General features: G+C 41.5%; 1 protein-coding gene across 4 annotated transcripts in view; it reads right to left on the bottom strand.

The window, feature by feature from the left end:
* Positions 1–14,638: 14,638 nt before the first annotated feature.
* LOC128688590 (nuclear valosin-containing protein-like) overlaps positions 14,639–17,866 on the bottom strand; it is a 337,361-nt gene continuing 334,133 nt past the window's right edge. For all 4 annotated transcript variants that reach the window (XM_070087530.1, XM_070087528.1, XM_070087533.1 and 1 more), the window contains one exon: positions 14,639–14,835. In XM_070087530.1, coding sequence (XP_069943631.1) covers positions 14,680–14,835 — 156 coding nt within the window. In that variant the 3' untranslated portion in view covers positions 14,639–14,679. The remainder of the gene's footprint in view (positions 14,836–17,866) is intronic.

Genomic DNA, 17,866 nt, shown 5'->3' with positions numbered 1-17,866 from the left:
CCCCCTCCCTTCTGCCATCCAATTCCCTTGCTTCCTTCCCTACCCTGCAGCGCTGTATAGCCCTTGTGGCTTAGCGCTTCTTTTTGATTATAATAATAATAATAATCAATGTGTGGAGAGTGTTGGAACTTATTCAGTCCGAGAAGTCCCAACGGGGAAAAACACACCGTTCGAGGGTCCTTACACCCACCCAAAACACACACTCACCCGGGTTGGCGAAGGTGGTTGGAGGGTACTTCTTAATTGATTGATTTACCCTTCAGGGAAGAAGTAGGTAGTTTATACTGTTAGTACACTAATATTAGGATTATTGAGGCAACTGTAGATAATGTAGACCTAAGACCTTAACATAGGTAGTAATAGGCTGAATAAAGGCAAACACTAGGTTATGTTAGGGAGAACTGGCAGCCCAAATTTGAACAACGAGGCGTGGGTCTCGAAGACCCCAGAGCTTCCTTCTAAGACTAGACACCAACTGAACAACACGTGCCATGATCAGCAGGCGGCGCCCCCACGTGTCTTCACATATTAGACCTGGGGAAATCTGGTGGAGGCACCTCGACGTACCGTAGATGTCCTCCTCCATCAGGCACATACAGTAAGACAAGATCTCCCTTTTTCTTAGGATCGTGGCCAGAAAATTGCAAGCGAGTCGTGCTGTGGCCTTTGTGCAGCCGGCAGTTCATGACCAGTACGTACTTTGTCTCTTGCCAGCCTAGAAGCTAGTGTCCATTTCTGCATAGTTATACTAGGGGATATACACCCCCTTGGATACAGGAATTTCTGAGGTGCAGGCAGGTCACTAATATCAATTGAATATTGCAGGAACTAAGGCTCCCGGTTGCACGTGGTTTCTGAGGGAAAGTCCAAAGGGGCTAAGCTTAGGGAGGGTGAAGACCAGAATAGATTCTACATCACAAGTAAGTTAGTCCTTTAAACGTGCATGCAGGCGAAATTTCTTGCAACATCAGTCATTTATGAAAATCTGCCCTATAAGCCACTAGTGAGGCTGAGGTACCGACCTCAGAGCTTGGTGTCAACAGAGCTTGCCAGGGTAGGCGACTCACTTGGAGGCAGTCCAGACAAATTTTCACAAGTGGTCCTTTGAACCGTGATGTGGAATAGCTAGGTTAAAATTGACATAGCTAGGCCACAGTTAGGAACCAGTTTAACAGAGTTAGGTTAAGTTAGCACACCTAGGCCCAGAGTTACACAGAGGCTAGGCCAAGCTGACTATACACAGAAGTTGTTACTTGCAGTAATTTACAGGCAGGCCAGGTGGGCTAGAGAAGCTTGTGAATTTAATTATTTACAGTGATTACAAGTAATCCAGAGTAGGAGACTTGTGTGTTAATTACTTACAGTGGATTTGCAAGGTAGCCACAGTTAGGCTAGGCTTGTGCAATATTTACAACAGTTATAGTAGCTAGGACAGATTTAACCTAGTTATTATTTACAGGGAGTTCTAATGCCAGGTTTAGGCTATGGCACATTAGTTAGTTTAGGATTTACCTTATCCAACCATCCACGCTAGACTGAGTAAGCTGGGCAAAGTTAGGCCAAGCTATTTACATACATTATTCATTTACTGTTTCACAAGTTGAACTGTTGAATTTATTTGTGCTAACCAAGAGATTTTAATTTGTATACTACATTTTTATTGTGTGATTTTCATTGTCTTTGATTATTTTTTTAATGTGGGATTTGTGACTTGTACCACAGACTAGGTTAAGTCCTGTAATTATTTGCTGACATTGTACAGGAAATTGCTAGATTAAGCTTTCACATTGGTATACATTTCAGTTGGGGTTGAGAGCTAACAGTGTACATTTTAAGTCAGAGTAGAGTCAATATAACAAAGGGAATCGTTAACTTGTTGAGGAGCCTTGAGACTCGTTCATTCTTGCCTAACACCGTGACGTGCTGTGGGGTGGACTGAGTAAAGTACAATTAGTGTCACACTCCTAATTAAACCTCGACAATGGCAGATGGGAGTTCAGAAGAGTCTGGTTCAGTGCTAGCAAAATTAAAACGATCAGTGGCAGCATACAAAGGGCATCTGAACAGAACACGCAACAGGTGCAAGGCTACTAGCCAACGCAGTAAAGTAGACTGTGATGAAACCATACCCCGGCCGGGATTGAAACCGCGGTCAGAGAGTCTCAATCATGTCATTACGATTTCGTGAGGCATGTTAGACTGTGATGATTTGCATGACTGCTTGAAGCGTTTGGGAGAAAAATGGGAAGCCTACGAACGAGCATTCTCAGCATATGTGAAAATTTGTGTGGACTGCCTCCAAGTGAGTCGCCTACCCTGGCAAACTCTGTTGACACCGAGCTCTGAGGTGGGTACCTCAGCCTCACAAGTGGCTTATAGGACAGATTTTCACATATGATTGATGTTGCAAGAAACTCGCCTGCATGCACGTATAAAGGGCTAACTTACTTGGTGTTGCAGCATATATCCTGATCTTCAACTTACCTAAGCTTAGCCTTAGCCCCTCTGGACTTCCCCTCAGAAACCACGTGCAACCAGGAGCCTTAATTCCTGCAATATTCAATCGCTATTAGTGTCCTGCCTGCACCTCAGAAATTCCTATATCCAAGAGGGTATGTATCCCCTAGTATAACTATGCAGACACGGACATTAGCTTCCAGACTGCCTTGAGACACTGGTACTTACTGGGCATGCTCTGCCAGCTGCAACACAGGCCCACAGATAAAACTCACAATCTCCCCAGACACTGGCCAGAAATCTACGAGATAAAGTGGAGGTCTTGTCTTACTGTATGGGCCTGACGGAGGAGGTCATCTACGGTACATCGAGGTGCCTCTACCAGATTTCCCCAGGTCTCAAATGTGAAGACACGTGGGGGGCGCCGTCTGCTGATCACGGCACGTCTTGTCCAGTTGGTGTCTGTCTTAAGAAGAACGAGCTGGTCTCTCTTCCAGACCCTCGTCTCTTCGTTCAAACTAGGGCTGCCAGTTCTCCCTAGCTAACTTATCCTAGTGTTTGCCTACATTATTGGCCTATTACTACCTATGTTAAGGTCTTAGGTCTACATTATTATTATCTACAGTTGCCTCAATGATCCTAATATTAGTGTACTACCAGTAAAACTACCTACTCCTTCCCTGAAGGGTAAATCTATAAATTAAATAAGCTTACCAACAATCCCCGCCAACTAGAGAGAATGCTGTTTGTTTGGTAGGGTTTAAGGGCCACCCAGCTCAGCCGTCCCATTACGGCTATGCTGGGACCCCTTCGTACGTCGTATCTGTCCTGTGGAACTTTAGGGACCAAATAAATTTCCACATCCTCCCACCGGCGAAGGTAGGCGCTAAGTCTAAATCAAGTTCACCTTCCGCGAGCCCCCACAGCGGACCCTGGACACGAGTGCCCTCCGGCCACTCTCGTCGAGCAGACTCCGCTCTAACTTCAACCATCCAGTTTCCCCTGTGTGGACCCCTGGGGGTGTAAACCTGTTGGTTCCGGTGGTCGTAGCACCCTTTGCTTTAACTTTAACATCTTTCGTATGTCTAGCCTTGACTGAGCGGCTCCGTACTTTCCCACCCAGTGGCCCACACGCCTTGGTAGCCTTTCCTCCCACTGTTACGAGGTTCCCTAGATTTAATGGCAATCTATCTCCCTCTTTATGTACCCTGTAAAAGTGTTTTCCCAAGGTGGCCGAGTGTTCGTCACTCCCTACCTGGTTCACCTTCCCTGGCGGTTCATAGTGTATACTGGTATTCATTATCACTACTCCCCCAGCTATCATGGGGACAGCTTCTCCTCTATCTGGCGTGGCAGGGAATTCAGGTGGAATCCTGCTGCCTATGATGTATCCTACAGGGGATCTGTATAAACCAATTCCTTCCTTAAACGTCCGTTGTGTAGACAGGAAGTCATCTATATGATTGGCTCCCACCAGGATACCTACATTTCTGACTGTGTCAGTGGTAATTCCCTGGTCTGCCAGCTTCAAGTCAAGGTCTTTCAATCGCTTAGCTGCTGCAGCAAGACCTCTCACTGTAATTGCCCTGGGTAATGTCCCTACCACCAAGGCTGTAATGTCTGCAATGTCCACCTAATTTGACTGTGACATCCACCATATCATAAGATTTGGGTGGGACCTGACTTATAGCCCCTCCCAACATCATACTAACTTTCTTTGTGGCCTTCAACTTTAATTTAGCCACCAACTTCTTTGTTATCAAGGATACTTGTGCTCCTGGGTCAAAGAATAATCGGGTTGTTTCGGACCTGTGCCCATTCACAACCTTTGCCATGACTGTAGGTAGGGCAGCACCTCCGTGATTCTCACTCAGATTAGAGACTTTACTCCCACTAATCACGCTGGCTACCATTTCAGGCTCGGACTCGGTTTCTTTCTCTACCTGAGAGATATCCCTACTAGCCTGGGGTTCCCTTAAATTATTGGGACAGAGTGCAGTATGGTGCTTACCTTTGCAACAGACTCAACACTCGCTGAGCTTTTAGATCGCATTTAGATCATATGAAATTAGTATGCGATGTCGAGGATGATAATTCTACACAAATAACCCGCACATAGAAGAGAGGAGCTTACGACGACGTTTCGGTCCGACTTGGACCATTTACAAAGTCACACTAACCAAAGGTACGAACGAACGAATGAAAGTTCAGGTAAGATCCCAAATGGGATGAGCGGAGAAGACGGGACAGACGAAGAATAGTGCTGGAGAGGAGTGTTCTTAGTTGTAGAAATAGAGCCGGGGCTTAACCCAGCAGCTAAGTCGATCGTGGGACAGACATTGAGGATACACATAGCAAGCTCCTCTGTTGGGACTCCGGTGGGTGAGTGGGGAAGTGTGGACAGACGAAGAATAGTCGGTGAGAGGAAGGTCTTGAGTTGTAGATGAAAGAGCCAGGGCTAAACCCAGCTGTGTGGCACTGCGAGGCAGTGTAGAGAGGGCATGTTGAGAACATTGAGGAGAGAGCAGACTGCAGACAGTGCTCGCTGGCTGATATGCTTCAGGCTGAGGTAAAGAGCTGGTTTGGACGTCAGGTGTCGGGAGGCTCACGTTGTGTGTTGCGGAAGTGTGTTGTGTGTTTGGCTACACTTCGCTGATGATGGAGCCACTCTTGAGTCTTTTGAAGTCTCTCTTGGACATGTGGAATAGTTGCATTCTGAGGTTGGAGCAGTTCAGATTCGTCACGAGGTAAGATAGTGCGTTTTCAAAAGGAATTTGGTGAGGTTTGGTGCAGGTGTACTTAACAGCTCCCTCTTTCATTAAGTGGAGCATATCAGCTGCGCTCATTTCGGTTGGGAGGTTGGGGGTGGTGTAGAAGGTTAGAGACCCATTAAAGGCTTGGCTTAGGTAACGGTTGCCTGTGGTTTCTTCTTCGGTTACTTCTTCGACTACTACTTTGTCGTCGTCCGAGGGTTGTTCATAATGTTCTGGTTCTATTTCGTCTTCTGTGACTGTGTTGAGAGGAGGCAGGGAGAGTTGGTCAGTTGTGGTTTGTTGGGCTGGTGGTGGGAGGTGAAAGGTGGCAGTAGACGGTGGTGTTGGTTCTAGAGTAGAGTCTTGGTCAGAGATATGAGTAGGACCAGGGGTTGAGGTGAAGTTAACAATGTCTGGAATTAGCTTGAGGAGGTCTTGTGATGGTGGCGAGTCTGGAAAGTTGAAGTTTGGCATGTTGTTAAGGCGAAACAGTTCATTGATTGTTGTGTTGAATGAGCCAGGGTTTGCAGCATTAGTGAGGTGTGCATACATCACACAGTATAGCACCTTGGATGGAGCAGCGTCAGGAAGAGCAGAGAGGGACTGGCTGAGTGGAGATGATTGTGTAGCTTGAAGGAGTTCGATGGTATCTGATTGAATTTTTACAATGGCGGCGTATGTTGGCGATTTAGGGTTGTTGTTCTTGGTTTCTTCAATGATTTTCTTAGACAGGACTTCTTTACGTAGAGGGCATTTTGCTGCAAGGGTGTGGTGAGTACCCTTGCAGTTGAGGCAGGTAGGAGAGGTAGTGGTAGTAGAACATTCCTTGAAGTCATGGCCGTCTTTACCACAGTTTGTGCAGTACTTCTTCCCTTTCAGAGAACAGTCAGGCTTTGAGTGGTGATAGGAGTAGCAAGTCCAGCATGGCGAGATGTGGGCGAAACGTTCGGGTTCTATGTGACTTGGATGGATATGATAATAGGAGATAGCTAGGCCATCAGACAGTGCTCTAGTAGCCATCTCGATGTTGGAGAAGGTTAGCTTGATCATTGTAGAGGCGTTGGGGATTTTGGTGATGTGTTCAATTGACGCAAAGTATGAAAGTGGAGTGCGTGTGTCGGAACTGGCCAAGTTGTATAGTATAGTTGTGTTGTATAGAGGGGGATTCCCCTTCTAAACAATAGGTTCAACACACTCCCCTCCCATCAATCATCACCAGATCTTCATTAAAGGTAAGTATCAATTATTCTATGTTATTATTCTATTGTTATTGTAATTATTCTGTTGCATTATTATAATAAAAAAGAAGCGCTAAGCCACATTAAACTTAATATTTCATGTGGTAAAAGTTTTTTTTTTTTTCATACTTTTGGGTGTCTTGCATGGATTAATTTGATTTCCATTATTTCTTATGGGGAAAATTGATTCGCTGTCCGATAACTTTGGTTTACGATGAGCTCTCAGGAACGGATTAATATCACGAACTGGGGGACCACTGTATAAAGAAAGGGGAGCACTGCAAGGGAGCTAGGTGCCCACAGAGGGAGAGCAAGTGCACAGAGGTGGGGGGAAGGGGAAATTATGAAATAAATAATGAAGGAACAGAAACACGCGACAGAAGAAAGACAAAAAAAGGAAAGAGGAAGAGGGAGAAGAAGAAAAAATGAGGAATCAGGTTAAGTCACGGGTGTTCTGAAATTTGGAGCATTTTACAATGTAGTGGGAGAGGAAGGCATCTACAGAGACGAAGCCAGGACTAAGATTCATACAAGGAAAGTTGTGTATTAGAGAGGATTCAACAAGACGGCGACTGTTAAAGTTGGAAGTAGGGAAGACAGTTTTAGCAGAAGACCAGTCTATTGGATGGCTGTGATCTCTGACATGACAGAATTATTATTATTATTATAATCAAGGGGAAGCGCTAAACCCGGAGGATTATACAGCGCCTAGGGGGGGGGATGTGGAAGGCATTCAGGCTTAATTCGGGGAACTGGAGCAAAGATCCAATTTCCTAAATCAAGAGCCCCTCACCAACATCAAGGAACCTTCCTTGAGGGGTGACGTGACAGAAAAGAGCATTGTTAGTGTCGGCAAGCCTAACACCATTTTTGTGCTCCCTAAGTCTGTCAGAAAGAGATCGGCCAGTTTCTCCAAAGTATTGAAGAGGACAGGAGGAGCAAGAAATAGAGTAGACACCAGGAACATCTGTAGAGGGAGGAGAGGTATGAACGAGATTAGTGAGAAGAGTGTTAGTCTGGCGGAAAGTAAGCTTGATGTCTAAGGGACGGAGAGAATTGTTGAGATTAGAAAGACCGGAAATGTAGGGAAGGCAGAGGACAGAAGAGTTACCAGAAGTAGAGAGTTTGGGAGAGAAGAAATTACGTTTAGCTCGTGAGAAGGCAGTCTATGAAATGGGAAGGGTAGCCAAGACGGGAAAACGAATTATGAAGAGTGGAAATTTCTCTTCTATGTGCTGGTTATTTGTGTATCATTCCAGTCACAGTATTGTGCCTTTTTTTGTTATTTATGATGATTCTACCCAGACTAATGTGTTAGTCACTGACAATCCTCTTGACTCTGTACCCTCTACCTCTAATACTCAGCCAGATAATCAACCCGAATGTCGTTATTCTTTGCTTACTCGACAAGTAATGAGAAACCCACAAGTATCTTTTGTAGATACTTGTTCAGATCTCCCTCAGTAAAGGCATGTGTTAGCCATTGCAAAGGAATTCAATCCTCCCAAAGACGATAACCATTCTGCATATGTAAATCTTACCCTCGCAGAGTTGGGTTTAAATGTACATAGCCTGTATAATTAGATGTCCAAGATGAATGAAGTTGTCAACTGTGTGTTTTGTTATCAGCTGATCAGTTTTCAGAATTTTTTTTTTTTTTTTGTGTTCACGTCCCCTCCGAATTCTGAGATTAGCAGTACTGATCTGTGCATGCCAGATTTGCCTTTGCTGTTAATTTACTTTCACCTTTGTAAAAATATATATTTTTTCTTCCTCAGAATCCGTAGAGTGCATGAAATACAGATCGATCGATCAATTCCATCCTTTATTATATGATTTGCACTTATAATTTGTAATGCATTACGTTAACACCCATTACGATACCATCCATCAGTTATAAGTTACATATGTCTTTGCTATTGTATAGAATCAGCCCAGAGTGACCTGCCTATTCAGCCTAAAGTGTAGTATTGTACGTCGAGACGACATACGTAACATGACCGAGCTGTCAGCATAGTTGCTGATCCCCATGTGTTGTATAGCTTATCTGAGTATCATAGCACCATCCATATGTTTTACATACACAACCCCTTTGCTAGGCCTTGTATGACATCACGTGATCCCGCATGAGTGCATGGGACGCGCTACATTGGTCTCAGTTCTCCATAATCCAAGCAGGCGACAGGACAGGCAGTTTGGGCTCTCCCTTCACACTCTGCAGTATAGTGTTACCATCCAACAAGTGTTTTACTCCAATCATCATATCTCCTACGAACCCCCACTACAAAAGGACTTGCTACCTCAAGTCCTAATGGAAGGTGATTCCCCTTCTAAACAATAACTTCCACACACTCCCCTCCTCCCATCCCATCATCACCAGATCTTCAATAAAGATAAGTGTCATGTATTCTATTCTTAGTAGAGTAGTAATTATGCGAATGTCTTCTTCAGTTTGTGTGTATTAAAATTAATATTTCATGTGGTAAATTTTTTTTTTTTTCATATTTTGGGGTGTCAAGTGTGCACAGTATAAAAAATCCTGAAGCACGCTGTGCATAATGAGAAAAAAAATTCGACTGTGTTTTTGGTTTAAAACAGCGACTTTCTAGTGAATTATCGGATGGTATTTATAGTTGTATTCTTGTTTCCTTGGTCTCATTTGATAGAATGAAAGATATATTACAGAATTAGAGATGGTTTTGATTGGTTTCACGATGACAAGTACTTTGAAAGTGAGCTCAAAGTAGCAAAAATGATCGATTTTTGCCGATATTGAAGAGTAAGCAAATCAAGCCATGCATCCAATACACCTCAACTGGTGAGTCTAATATTCTTTCATAAGTGCACTGATATCATTTATACCATTTTTACAATAATGCAGTAGTATACATAACAGAAAACTTTCTATTTTGTGAGAATAAAAATTCAAAATGGAAAGCAAATGTAATGTAAGAGGGCCTAGAGATGTGACTAATGAACAGATAAAATATTATTTTAGTGCCACGAATGTCGGTCTTGTTTATTCTGAACCCAGTTTTGAAATTGGCATCTTTTGAAATTTCTGTGAAATTGCCAATTTCTGACCACTTTATTTGGTAGTTGAAATCAGTAAATGGGTGGATTCTTGTATTCAGTCGATAGAACAAATGGAGTTCAAGGAAAATAGCTATGATTTTAGTCAACTGCAACATTGGAATTGGCCGAAAATAGGGCCCAAAGTGGGCGAATTCGCCAACTTCGTAAGAGCATAATTCCATAAGTTTTTCATCAAATTTCATACTTTTGGTGTCATGATCGGAAAAAGATTATCATTTCATAAAAAAAATAATTTATTTTTTTTTTGAAAAATTTTCGACTCTGAGAAAGAGTTTGGGAAAGGGCCTCTTGACCCTCAAAGGGTTAATCTATTGTTCATCCATTTGGGATCATTTTTGTTAGATCTAATTTCCCTACTCAGAATAAAAGTTGTCTGGGCAGCTAGAACTATGCTCTGAAAAACATCATATTTGCAACCAAGACCACCTACCTGACCCATAGTCAGGACATCCCAAATTACCTCACGCAGGTAATTTTTCAGTCCCATGAAATCGGTCAAGCAAAAGTCTAGGACAGATATTTGATTGCAGTTATCTGGGTAACTCCACGATATATTGAAACTAAGTGATTTGTGATCACTTTTCCCTAGCTCATCATTAACCTCAAGATTATTAACTGGTGATTCTTTGTTGGCAAGAACCAAGTCAAGTAGATGGTTTCCTCTAGTTGGTTCTGTCACACACTGTTCTAAAAAGCAATCCTGAACCATATCAAGAAAGTCACAAGACTCAAGATTTCCTGTCACGTTGTTCCAATCAATTTGTCTAAGTTAAAATCTCAACACATTTTCATATCTAGATGTCTTATGAATTTTGTCCCATAACAGCTTACTGCACTTCCTATCAAGGTTTGGGGGCCTATAAATCACACCCAAAATTAACTTTTCACGACCCACGAGAAACTGTAGCCAAACAGATTCTGTGTCTGATGTTTCTAATCTTATATCTTGTCTAACACAACAATTTAAACTATCTCTGACATACATCACCACTCTACCATTCTTCCTGTTGACCCTATCAGTATGGAATAGTTTATAACCCTGTATGTTGCATTCAGAGGGCATTTCTCTATCTTTCAAGTTGAACCAGGTCTCTGTTGTACATCAGTATGCTACACCATCTCCATTCTACGGCCCTTCTCATCCTTTTACGTCTTTTCAATCTAATTTGGGAGCGAGGGGTTCTTCCACAACATTGGAAATCAGCTATTGTACTACCGTTTCACAAACTGGGTGCTTCAGGGCTTGACACCTCTCACTATCGTCCCATTGCCCTGACCACTGTGGTTTGCAAGGTGATGGAACAATTGGTGAATAGACATCTGATGTGGTTCCTAGAGACACACAACAGCCTTTCCCCTCACCAATATGGCTTTCACAAAGACTACTCTACTTTAGGCCCCTTGCACCACTTTGATATTTAATTATTTATTTTATGTCTTTGCAAACAGTACATTAAGATTTTGTATTTACAATAGTAGGTTGCAATGCAAAGAGCCTCTATTATGCCTCGGCATTATGGGCCAACTTAACATTATTGGCTTACAGTCTACTTAATACTAAGGAGTATATCATAGTTGTACAGTAGGATAGTAATTTTTTCATAGTTATACAGTAGAATATTAATTATAAATGAATCAAAATTTGTATAATACAAAGATATATTTATATTCTAAAATGCTTTTGTGAAAACAATGATTCAATTATATTTCTGTCAACAATGGATAAAAGGTTCAATGTGATTGTTTCAGTTATGATGTGGGAGTACATATTATTATTATTATAATCAAGGGGGAAGCGCTAAACCCGGAGGATTATACAGCGCCTGGGGGGGGGGGGGATGTGGAAGGCATTCAGGCTTAATTCGGGGAACTGGAGCACAGATCCAATTCCCTAAATCAAGAGCCCCTCACCAACATCAAGGAACCTTCCTTGAGGGGTGGGAGTACATAGGTGAGTAAGTGTGTACTGAGTATTTAGCATTTAGTCTAGGGTGATTAAGTGGCTTTTGAGAAGAATCTTAAATTGATTTTCAGACTGGGTTACTTTAATATCTTCTGGTAATGAATTCCATATTTTGGGGCCCTTTATGTGCAGAGAGTTTTTACACAGTGTGATATGGACACGAGGTATATCAAAAAGAGATCTGAGTCTTGTGTTTTGGTTATGTCCTGTTTAGGTTGGTGAGAAGAAGTTTGAGTGGGGGGATTTATATTTGGGTGTATTGTTCTGTGTATGTAGTAGGCACATGAATAAGTATGGATGTTCTTAATGGTGAGCAGATTCAGACTTTTGAAAACTGGAGTATGCTGGCAGGAGTGGGAATTTGTTATCATTCTTACTGCTGCCTTTTGCTGGGTTATTAGGGGTTTTAGGCGATTGGATGTTGTTGTTCCCCATGCACAAATTCCATATGTAAGATAAGGGTATATGAGTGAATGGTACAGTGCCAGGAGAGCTGATTGTGGAATGTAGTACCTTATCTTTGATAGTATGCCTACAGTCTTGGAGATTTTCTTGGCGATTTGTTGTATGTGTGTCCGGAACTTAAGGCTACTATCAAGGTGGATACCTAGGAATTTTCCCTCTGTGAGTCTTGTGACTGATGATCCATTTAGCGTTATGTTAATTGGATCATTTGCAGCTTTGTTTCCAAACTGAATGAAATAGGTTTTATCAGTGTTCAGGGTAAGTTTGTTAGTCATCATATGTATATTCGAAATGCCTTTGCTAGCAACCACTCTGTTCTAGCAGTCTTTTTTGATCTAGAAAGGCATATGACATCACTTGGAGGTATAACATCCTAGCCCAAGCCCACTCCTTAGGACTTCGTGGTAATCTACCAAACTTCATCGCTGCTTTCTTGTCTGATAGACATTTTCGGGTCTGTATTGGCGCCTTGCTTTCCTCGGACTTTATACAAGCTGAAGGAGTCCCACAAGGTTGTGTCCTCAGTACTATTTTTCTTTTTCCTTCACATATTTGGTCATCACTATGTTGATGACTTCGCTATAGCTTACTCGGGCGCTGACTGTTGACTAGTATCGGCCTCCCTTCAGGTTGTGATCGACCGAGTCTCCCATTGGACCACTTCTCATGGCTTTAAATTTTCCAGCACGAAAACCCGATAAATTACCTTCACTAGACGCCCGCTTATACCAGACACTCCTTCATGCTTACACGGTTCACGTATTCCGGCATGTGATACGGTCAGGTTTCTGGGCCTGCTCTTTGATCACCGGCTGACGTGGAGACCTTGCACTTCTTCATTAAAGACAACTTGCCATGGTCAGCTAAATCTCCTTAAAGTTCTCGCACATCGTTCATGGGGAGCGGATCGTCGTACTCTTCTATGTTTGCATTCCACCCTAATCTTGTCCAAGTTAGATTATGGTGACCAAATCTATTCTGCAGCCTCTCCCACAACTCTGTCTAAGTTAGATCCTGTACATCACCAAGGTCTCTGTGCCTTGGTGCCTTTCGTTCATCCCGTTGAGAGCCTCTGTGCAGAAGGGAATTTTCCATCCTTGTCTGATCGCTGTGATGCTCATTGCCTTCGCTATTATGTTCGATCTCATGACGTCTACAATCCTTCTGTATATATGATAGCCAATGATGTTAATAGACGTTCTTTATTTTTCTTTATTTGTTCGTCACCCCTGTTTACTTTGTCCCTTTTCTCTCTGCCTACATTCACTCTTGACTTCTCTTCAATTACCACCTCTCTATGTTCATGTAGCATCTCACTTTTCCCTGCCCCCTTGGGAAGTTCCAGCTGTTCATGTATGTTCTTTCCCACTGCCATGCTCAAAAGCCCAACTACCTACAGTGGCTTCCCACTCTCTTTTTGACCACTTGAGCTCTCATTCTCATGCCATCGCTGATGGTGTCGGATTCGCAGCAGTGTTTCTGGACAGTGTCGTGCAAGGGCATTTGTTACCCTTGGCTGGCATATTTATGGTTGAATTGTATGCCATTCTTGTAGCACTTATCCGTATTACATCTATGCGTGTGTCACCATTTGTGGTTTCAGACTCCCTTAGTGCTTTACAGGCTATACGGAAATTTGATACACCTCACCCCCTAGTTCTTCATATCCAACTTTGGTTACACCGTATCTCTAGCAAACACAGAGATATTGTTTTTTGTTGGGTCCCTGGTCATGTTGACATACAAGGCAATGAACAGGCAGACACTGATGCGCAGTCAGCAGTATATGACCTCCCAGTTTCACATAGCGGTGTTACATTCACCCACTATTTTGTTGTAATTGCTATCCATCTTTGCACCCATTTGCAACAACGTTGATCTGATCTGCTCCATAACAACCTTCATTATGTTAAACTGAGTATAGGTTTCTGGCTGTCTTCTTGTCATCAATGTCAAGGTTGGGAGTCTATCTCCCATTTTCACATTAGCTACACTTGTCTTACTCACGGGAATCTCATGGAGAGGGATCCTGTTCCTCTCTGAGAATTTTCAAGTTCCAGTATCTGTTAGCTACATTCTGTTGGACTGCCCACTATCAATGAGCACGCAGAATTTACCTCCAACGCTGTCTCCGCTTTGCTGCCCTTTCTTTACCTTCCCTTCTTGCTGATAGACCCTCCTTTAATCCAGACTCTCTCTGATGATGTCTAGCACACTATTCAGTCCTTTCCACCTTAATCTCTAGCTACCCTCTACCCCTGCATTATCTACTGCCCTGCTGCACTTCATAACCTAATAATCATCCCTCTCCCTCTTGCTACCCTTTTACCCCTGCATTCTTCCCTGCTGCATAACCCTTGTAGGTTTAGTGCTTCTTTTTTATTATAATGATAAAGGGGGCTAAAGGAGATTTGTACTTTGGTGATGTTTTAGTTGGGGAAGGTTGTGTTGATGTAGAAACATGTGAGCAAGAAGATGAAGTAAGGACAGCAGGTGACAATGAAGTATGAATCTCGGATCCTAGGACTGTTGATTGATCAGTCTATGAAGAAGCATTAATTTAAGAGACTGGTTTACTCACTACTAGGTTTGCAAGTTCTGAGGGATAGCTGTGTGACCCTTTAGAGTTTAACTATTATAATAGTAATGAGAGGGATAATTAAAAATTTATGCATACTTAAAATATCATGTAATAGTGTATAATTTATTACTCTTGTTCTATATTCTCTGCATCATCAATAGGCTGTGTCTGTTCTTCGATATTTTCAGCAACTAAACTTGCAGTCTCGGGGAATACTGGAAGTTCCCCACACACTCTGGATGCTTCAATTTTGCTGTGCAGCCTCTTATAGCGTCGCTGTTCCTGCAAGGTGAAAGCAACAGGATAAAGCTAAATGCCTATTAAACATTTAACCCTTTCAGGGTCCAAAGGCAAAATCTGAAGGGGTGCCCCAGTGTCCAAGAAATTAAAAAAAAAAATACAGAATTAATCCTTTCAGGGTCCAAAGGCCAAATTTCAAAGTGTGCACCAGTGGCCAAGAATTTTAAAAAAATAATTTTATTTTTTCTTATGAAAAGGTAGAGAATTTTTTTCTGAAGGTAATAAAACAAAAAGTGCGAAATTTACGCATTGGCGATTTTGCCAACTTTGACTCCCATTTTTGGCCAATTATATTACTCCAGTTGACCAAATTCTTAGCTATTTCACTAGTATTACTTCTATCGATTGAGCAGTGCAGCGCTGTACAGCCCTTGTGGCTTAGCGCTTCTTTTGATTATAATAATAATATCGATTGAGCACAAGAAATCGCCAAGTCAACTGTTTCAACTACAAAATAGTGATTGGAAATTAGTAATTTGGCCAATTTAATGCAAAGTTCAAAATATTCCAATTTCAAAATAGGGTCCAGAATAAACAATGCAGGCATTCCTGGCACTACACTAACATTTCCTCTGTTCACTAGTTACGTTTTCTGGCTTTACAAATTAATTACATTTTGATTTTTTAAACAATGAATTTTTATTCAAACCAAAAAATAGAAGATTTTCTGTTATGCAATACTGTAATAATTGTATAAATATCACCACATTTGTGAACACGTATTAGACCCACCAGCTGGCGTGTATTAGACGTGTAGGATCATTTGTTTACTCTTGAACATCGGCAAAAATATAACATTTCTACTATTTTGAGCTCGGTTTCAACCCATTTCCATTACTAAAACCAATCAAAATAATCTCTATGTCTGTAATATATCTTCCATTCTATCAAATGAGACCAAGAAATCACAAATACAACTATAAAAAACATACAAAAAAAACATTGCAAATTCACTGTTTTAATTGAAAATTACGGTCTCGGTTATGCACTGTGCTGCAGGATTTGTTTCATGTGGTGTGCACATACCACATAGATGTATTCTCTCATATCTAGGCCCAAATTTACCACTCGAAGCTTATCAGAGTGAGCTGAGCTTATGGCGTAGATCTATTGTTTGGACCCTCAACGTATAGCCGTAGATCTACGGCACGGACCCTCAAAGGGTTAAAGATTATATTTTTGTGAAGGTAATAAAACAAAACAAAAAAAATTTCTGATCAGTACTTACTGAGATGCAGAGGCGAGAAGTTGATCCAAAATGACAAGGTGGCGGCAACATCAGTGATTTCCACAAACTCGCATTTCTTTACTTAACGTTTTTTATACTTTTTTCTTTTTCTATTAACATTTGTGGCTTGTGAGACCAATACTGTATATATATACACTCACTGTATTGAACACAATAACCACACTAAAGTTATTATACACCTACCATCTGACTTGCGACCGAGTTCGGCTCCGAGAAACCGGTTGTAAGTCGAGCTTTACTACTGAATATCAACAAAACATTTTTGTAATGACTATTTTATTGTTTTATTTTGGTACTTCATGTTTTACTTTACTTTTTATGTTGTTAGTACTGTATTTTATACTGTAAGGTTCAGCATAAAAACTGTGTACAACAAAAATAGTTGTTTATTTCCCAGAAATTTGGCATAAAATACGTGGTCATAAGTTGGATGGTAGGTGCAATATTGTTTACCACTTTTGTTTACTACAATAAACATGCACAAATTTTGTATAAGACTAATGTTCTATCATATGTAAATATATGTACAGTCACTGGACATGTTTTTAGAACTGCTGCAGTTTGTGGAAGTCCTTGAAACAAGGTATCATGCACAGAGGTACCTTACATTCCTTGCGCACAAACCGAGTGTCTTTGCGTCTTTGTTGCCGTTGTTTTGTTTGTTTGCACAGACAACACATCTGAGCAAATTTCTTCTTAGTTGCAGGAAGATGTATTATGAAGTGATCACCTTCCCTCCTCAAACGCTTGGGTATTTCCTGAGGAGTTCTAGGATAGTTTTGTATAGCAGGTGTTGTTACCTGACAACAGACAAAATTCACCATATGGTGGTCTGTAGCCAGTCTTCATTTGGTACATATATGCATTGAGCATTGAAATGTCCACGAGATGGAAGAAAAGTTTCATGTACCACTTGTAACTCTTACAAACACAATCAACAAAGCCAATCTGCATGTCACATTTGTCAACCAAGCACATGTTTTGTGTATAATCAATCACTGTCACTGGTTTTCAAATATATTCATTAGTCACTATCACTTTGCCACTGTCTTGCATTTCGTTACGGTGAATGGTTGTCAACAATGTGACATCTTGTTTGTCATGCCACTGTAATGCCATGATGTCATTGGCTTACAGTAAACACCTGCACTGAACCTGGGCATATGTTTACGACTAGAACGTACTGTGCCACACATATCTATCATGTTCACTTGCAAGAAGTCACTGAGTAAAGGGCTTGTGTATCAGTTATCAGTATATAATGTATGCCCCTTACCAAGATAAGGTGCCATCATGCTTCTCACTACATCACCTGAGATACCCAATAACATCCTGGTATCTTTCAATGTTTTACTTCCTGTGTATACAATAATATCCAATACCAGGCCACTGTCACAGCCACAGAGTACAAACAGTTTTATACCAAAGCGTTTCCTCTTGCTCGGTATATACTGCTTGAATGACAGTCTACCTTTGAACAAAATCAAAGACTCGTCAATTACAAGATTCTTGAATGGATAAAAGTACATGCTGAACTTTTGTTTCAGATACATAAAAACATTTCTAATCTTGTATAACCTGTCACTTCTGTCAGGCCTGGTTTTGCCAGAGAAGTGCAACATATGTAACAGTAAGATAAACCTGTTCACTGGGATGATTTCACTGAAGGCCGAGGTACAAATTAGCCGATCTGTGGACCAGTATGATTTTATATTATGCTTATAGAAATGAGACATAAGCATTATTGTTGCAAAAAGCAAATAC

The sequence above is a fragment of the Cherax quadricarinatus genome, chromosome 2 (assembly GCF_038502225.1).
Source record: "Cherax quadricarinatus isolate ZL_2023a chromosome 2, ASM3850222v1, whole genome shotgun sequence".
In the NCBI taxonomy this organism is placed as follows: Eukaryota; Metazoa; Arthropoda; class Malacostraca; order Decapoda; family Parastacidae; genus Cherax; species Cherax quadricarinatus.
This window is presented reverse-complemented; position numbering and strand designations above follow the sequence as displayed.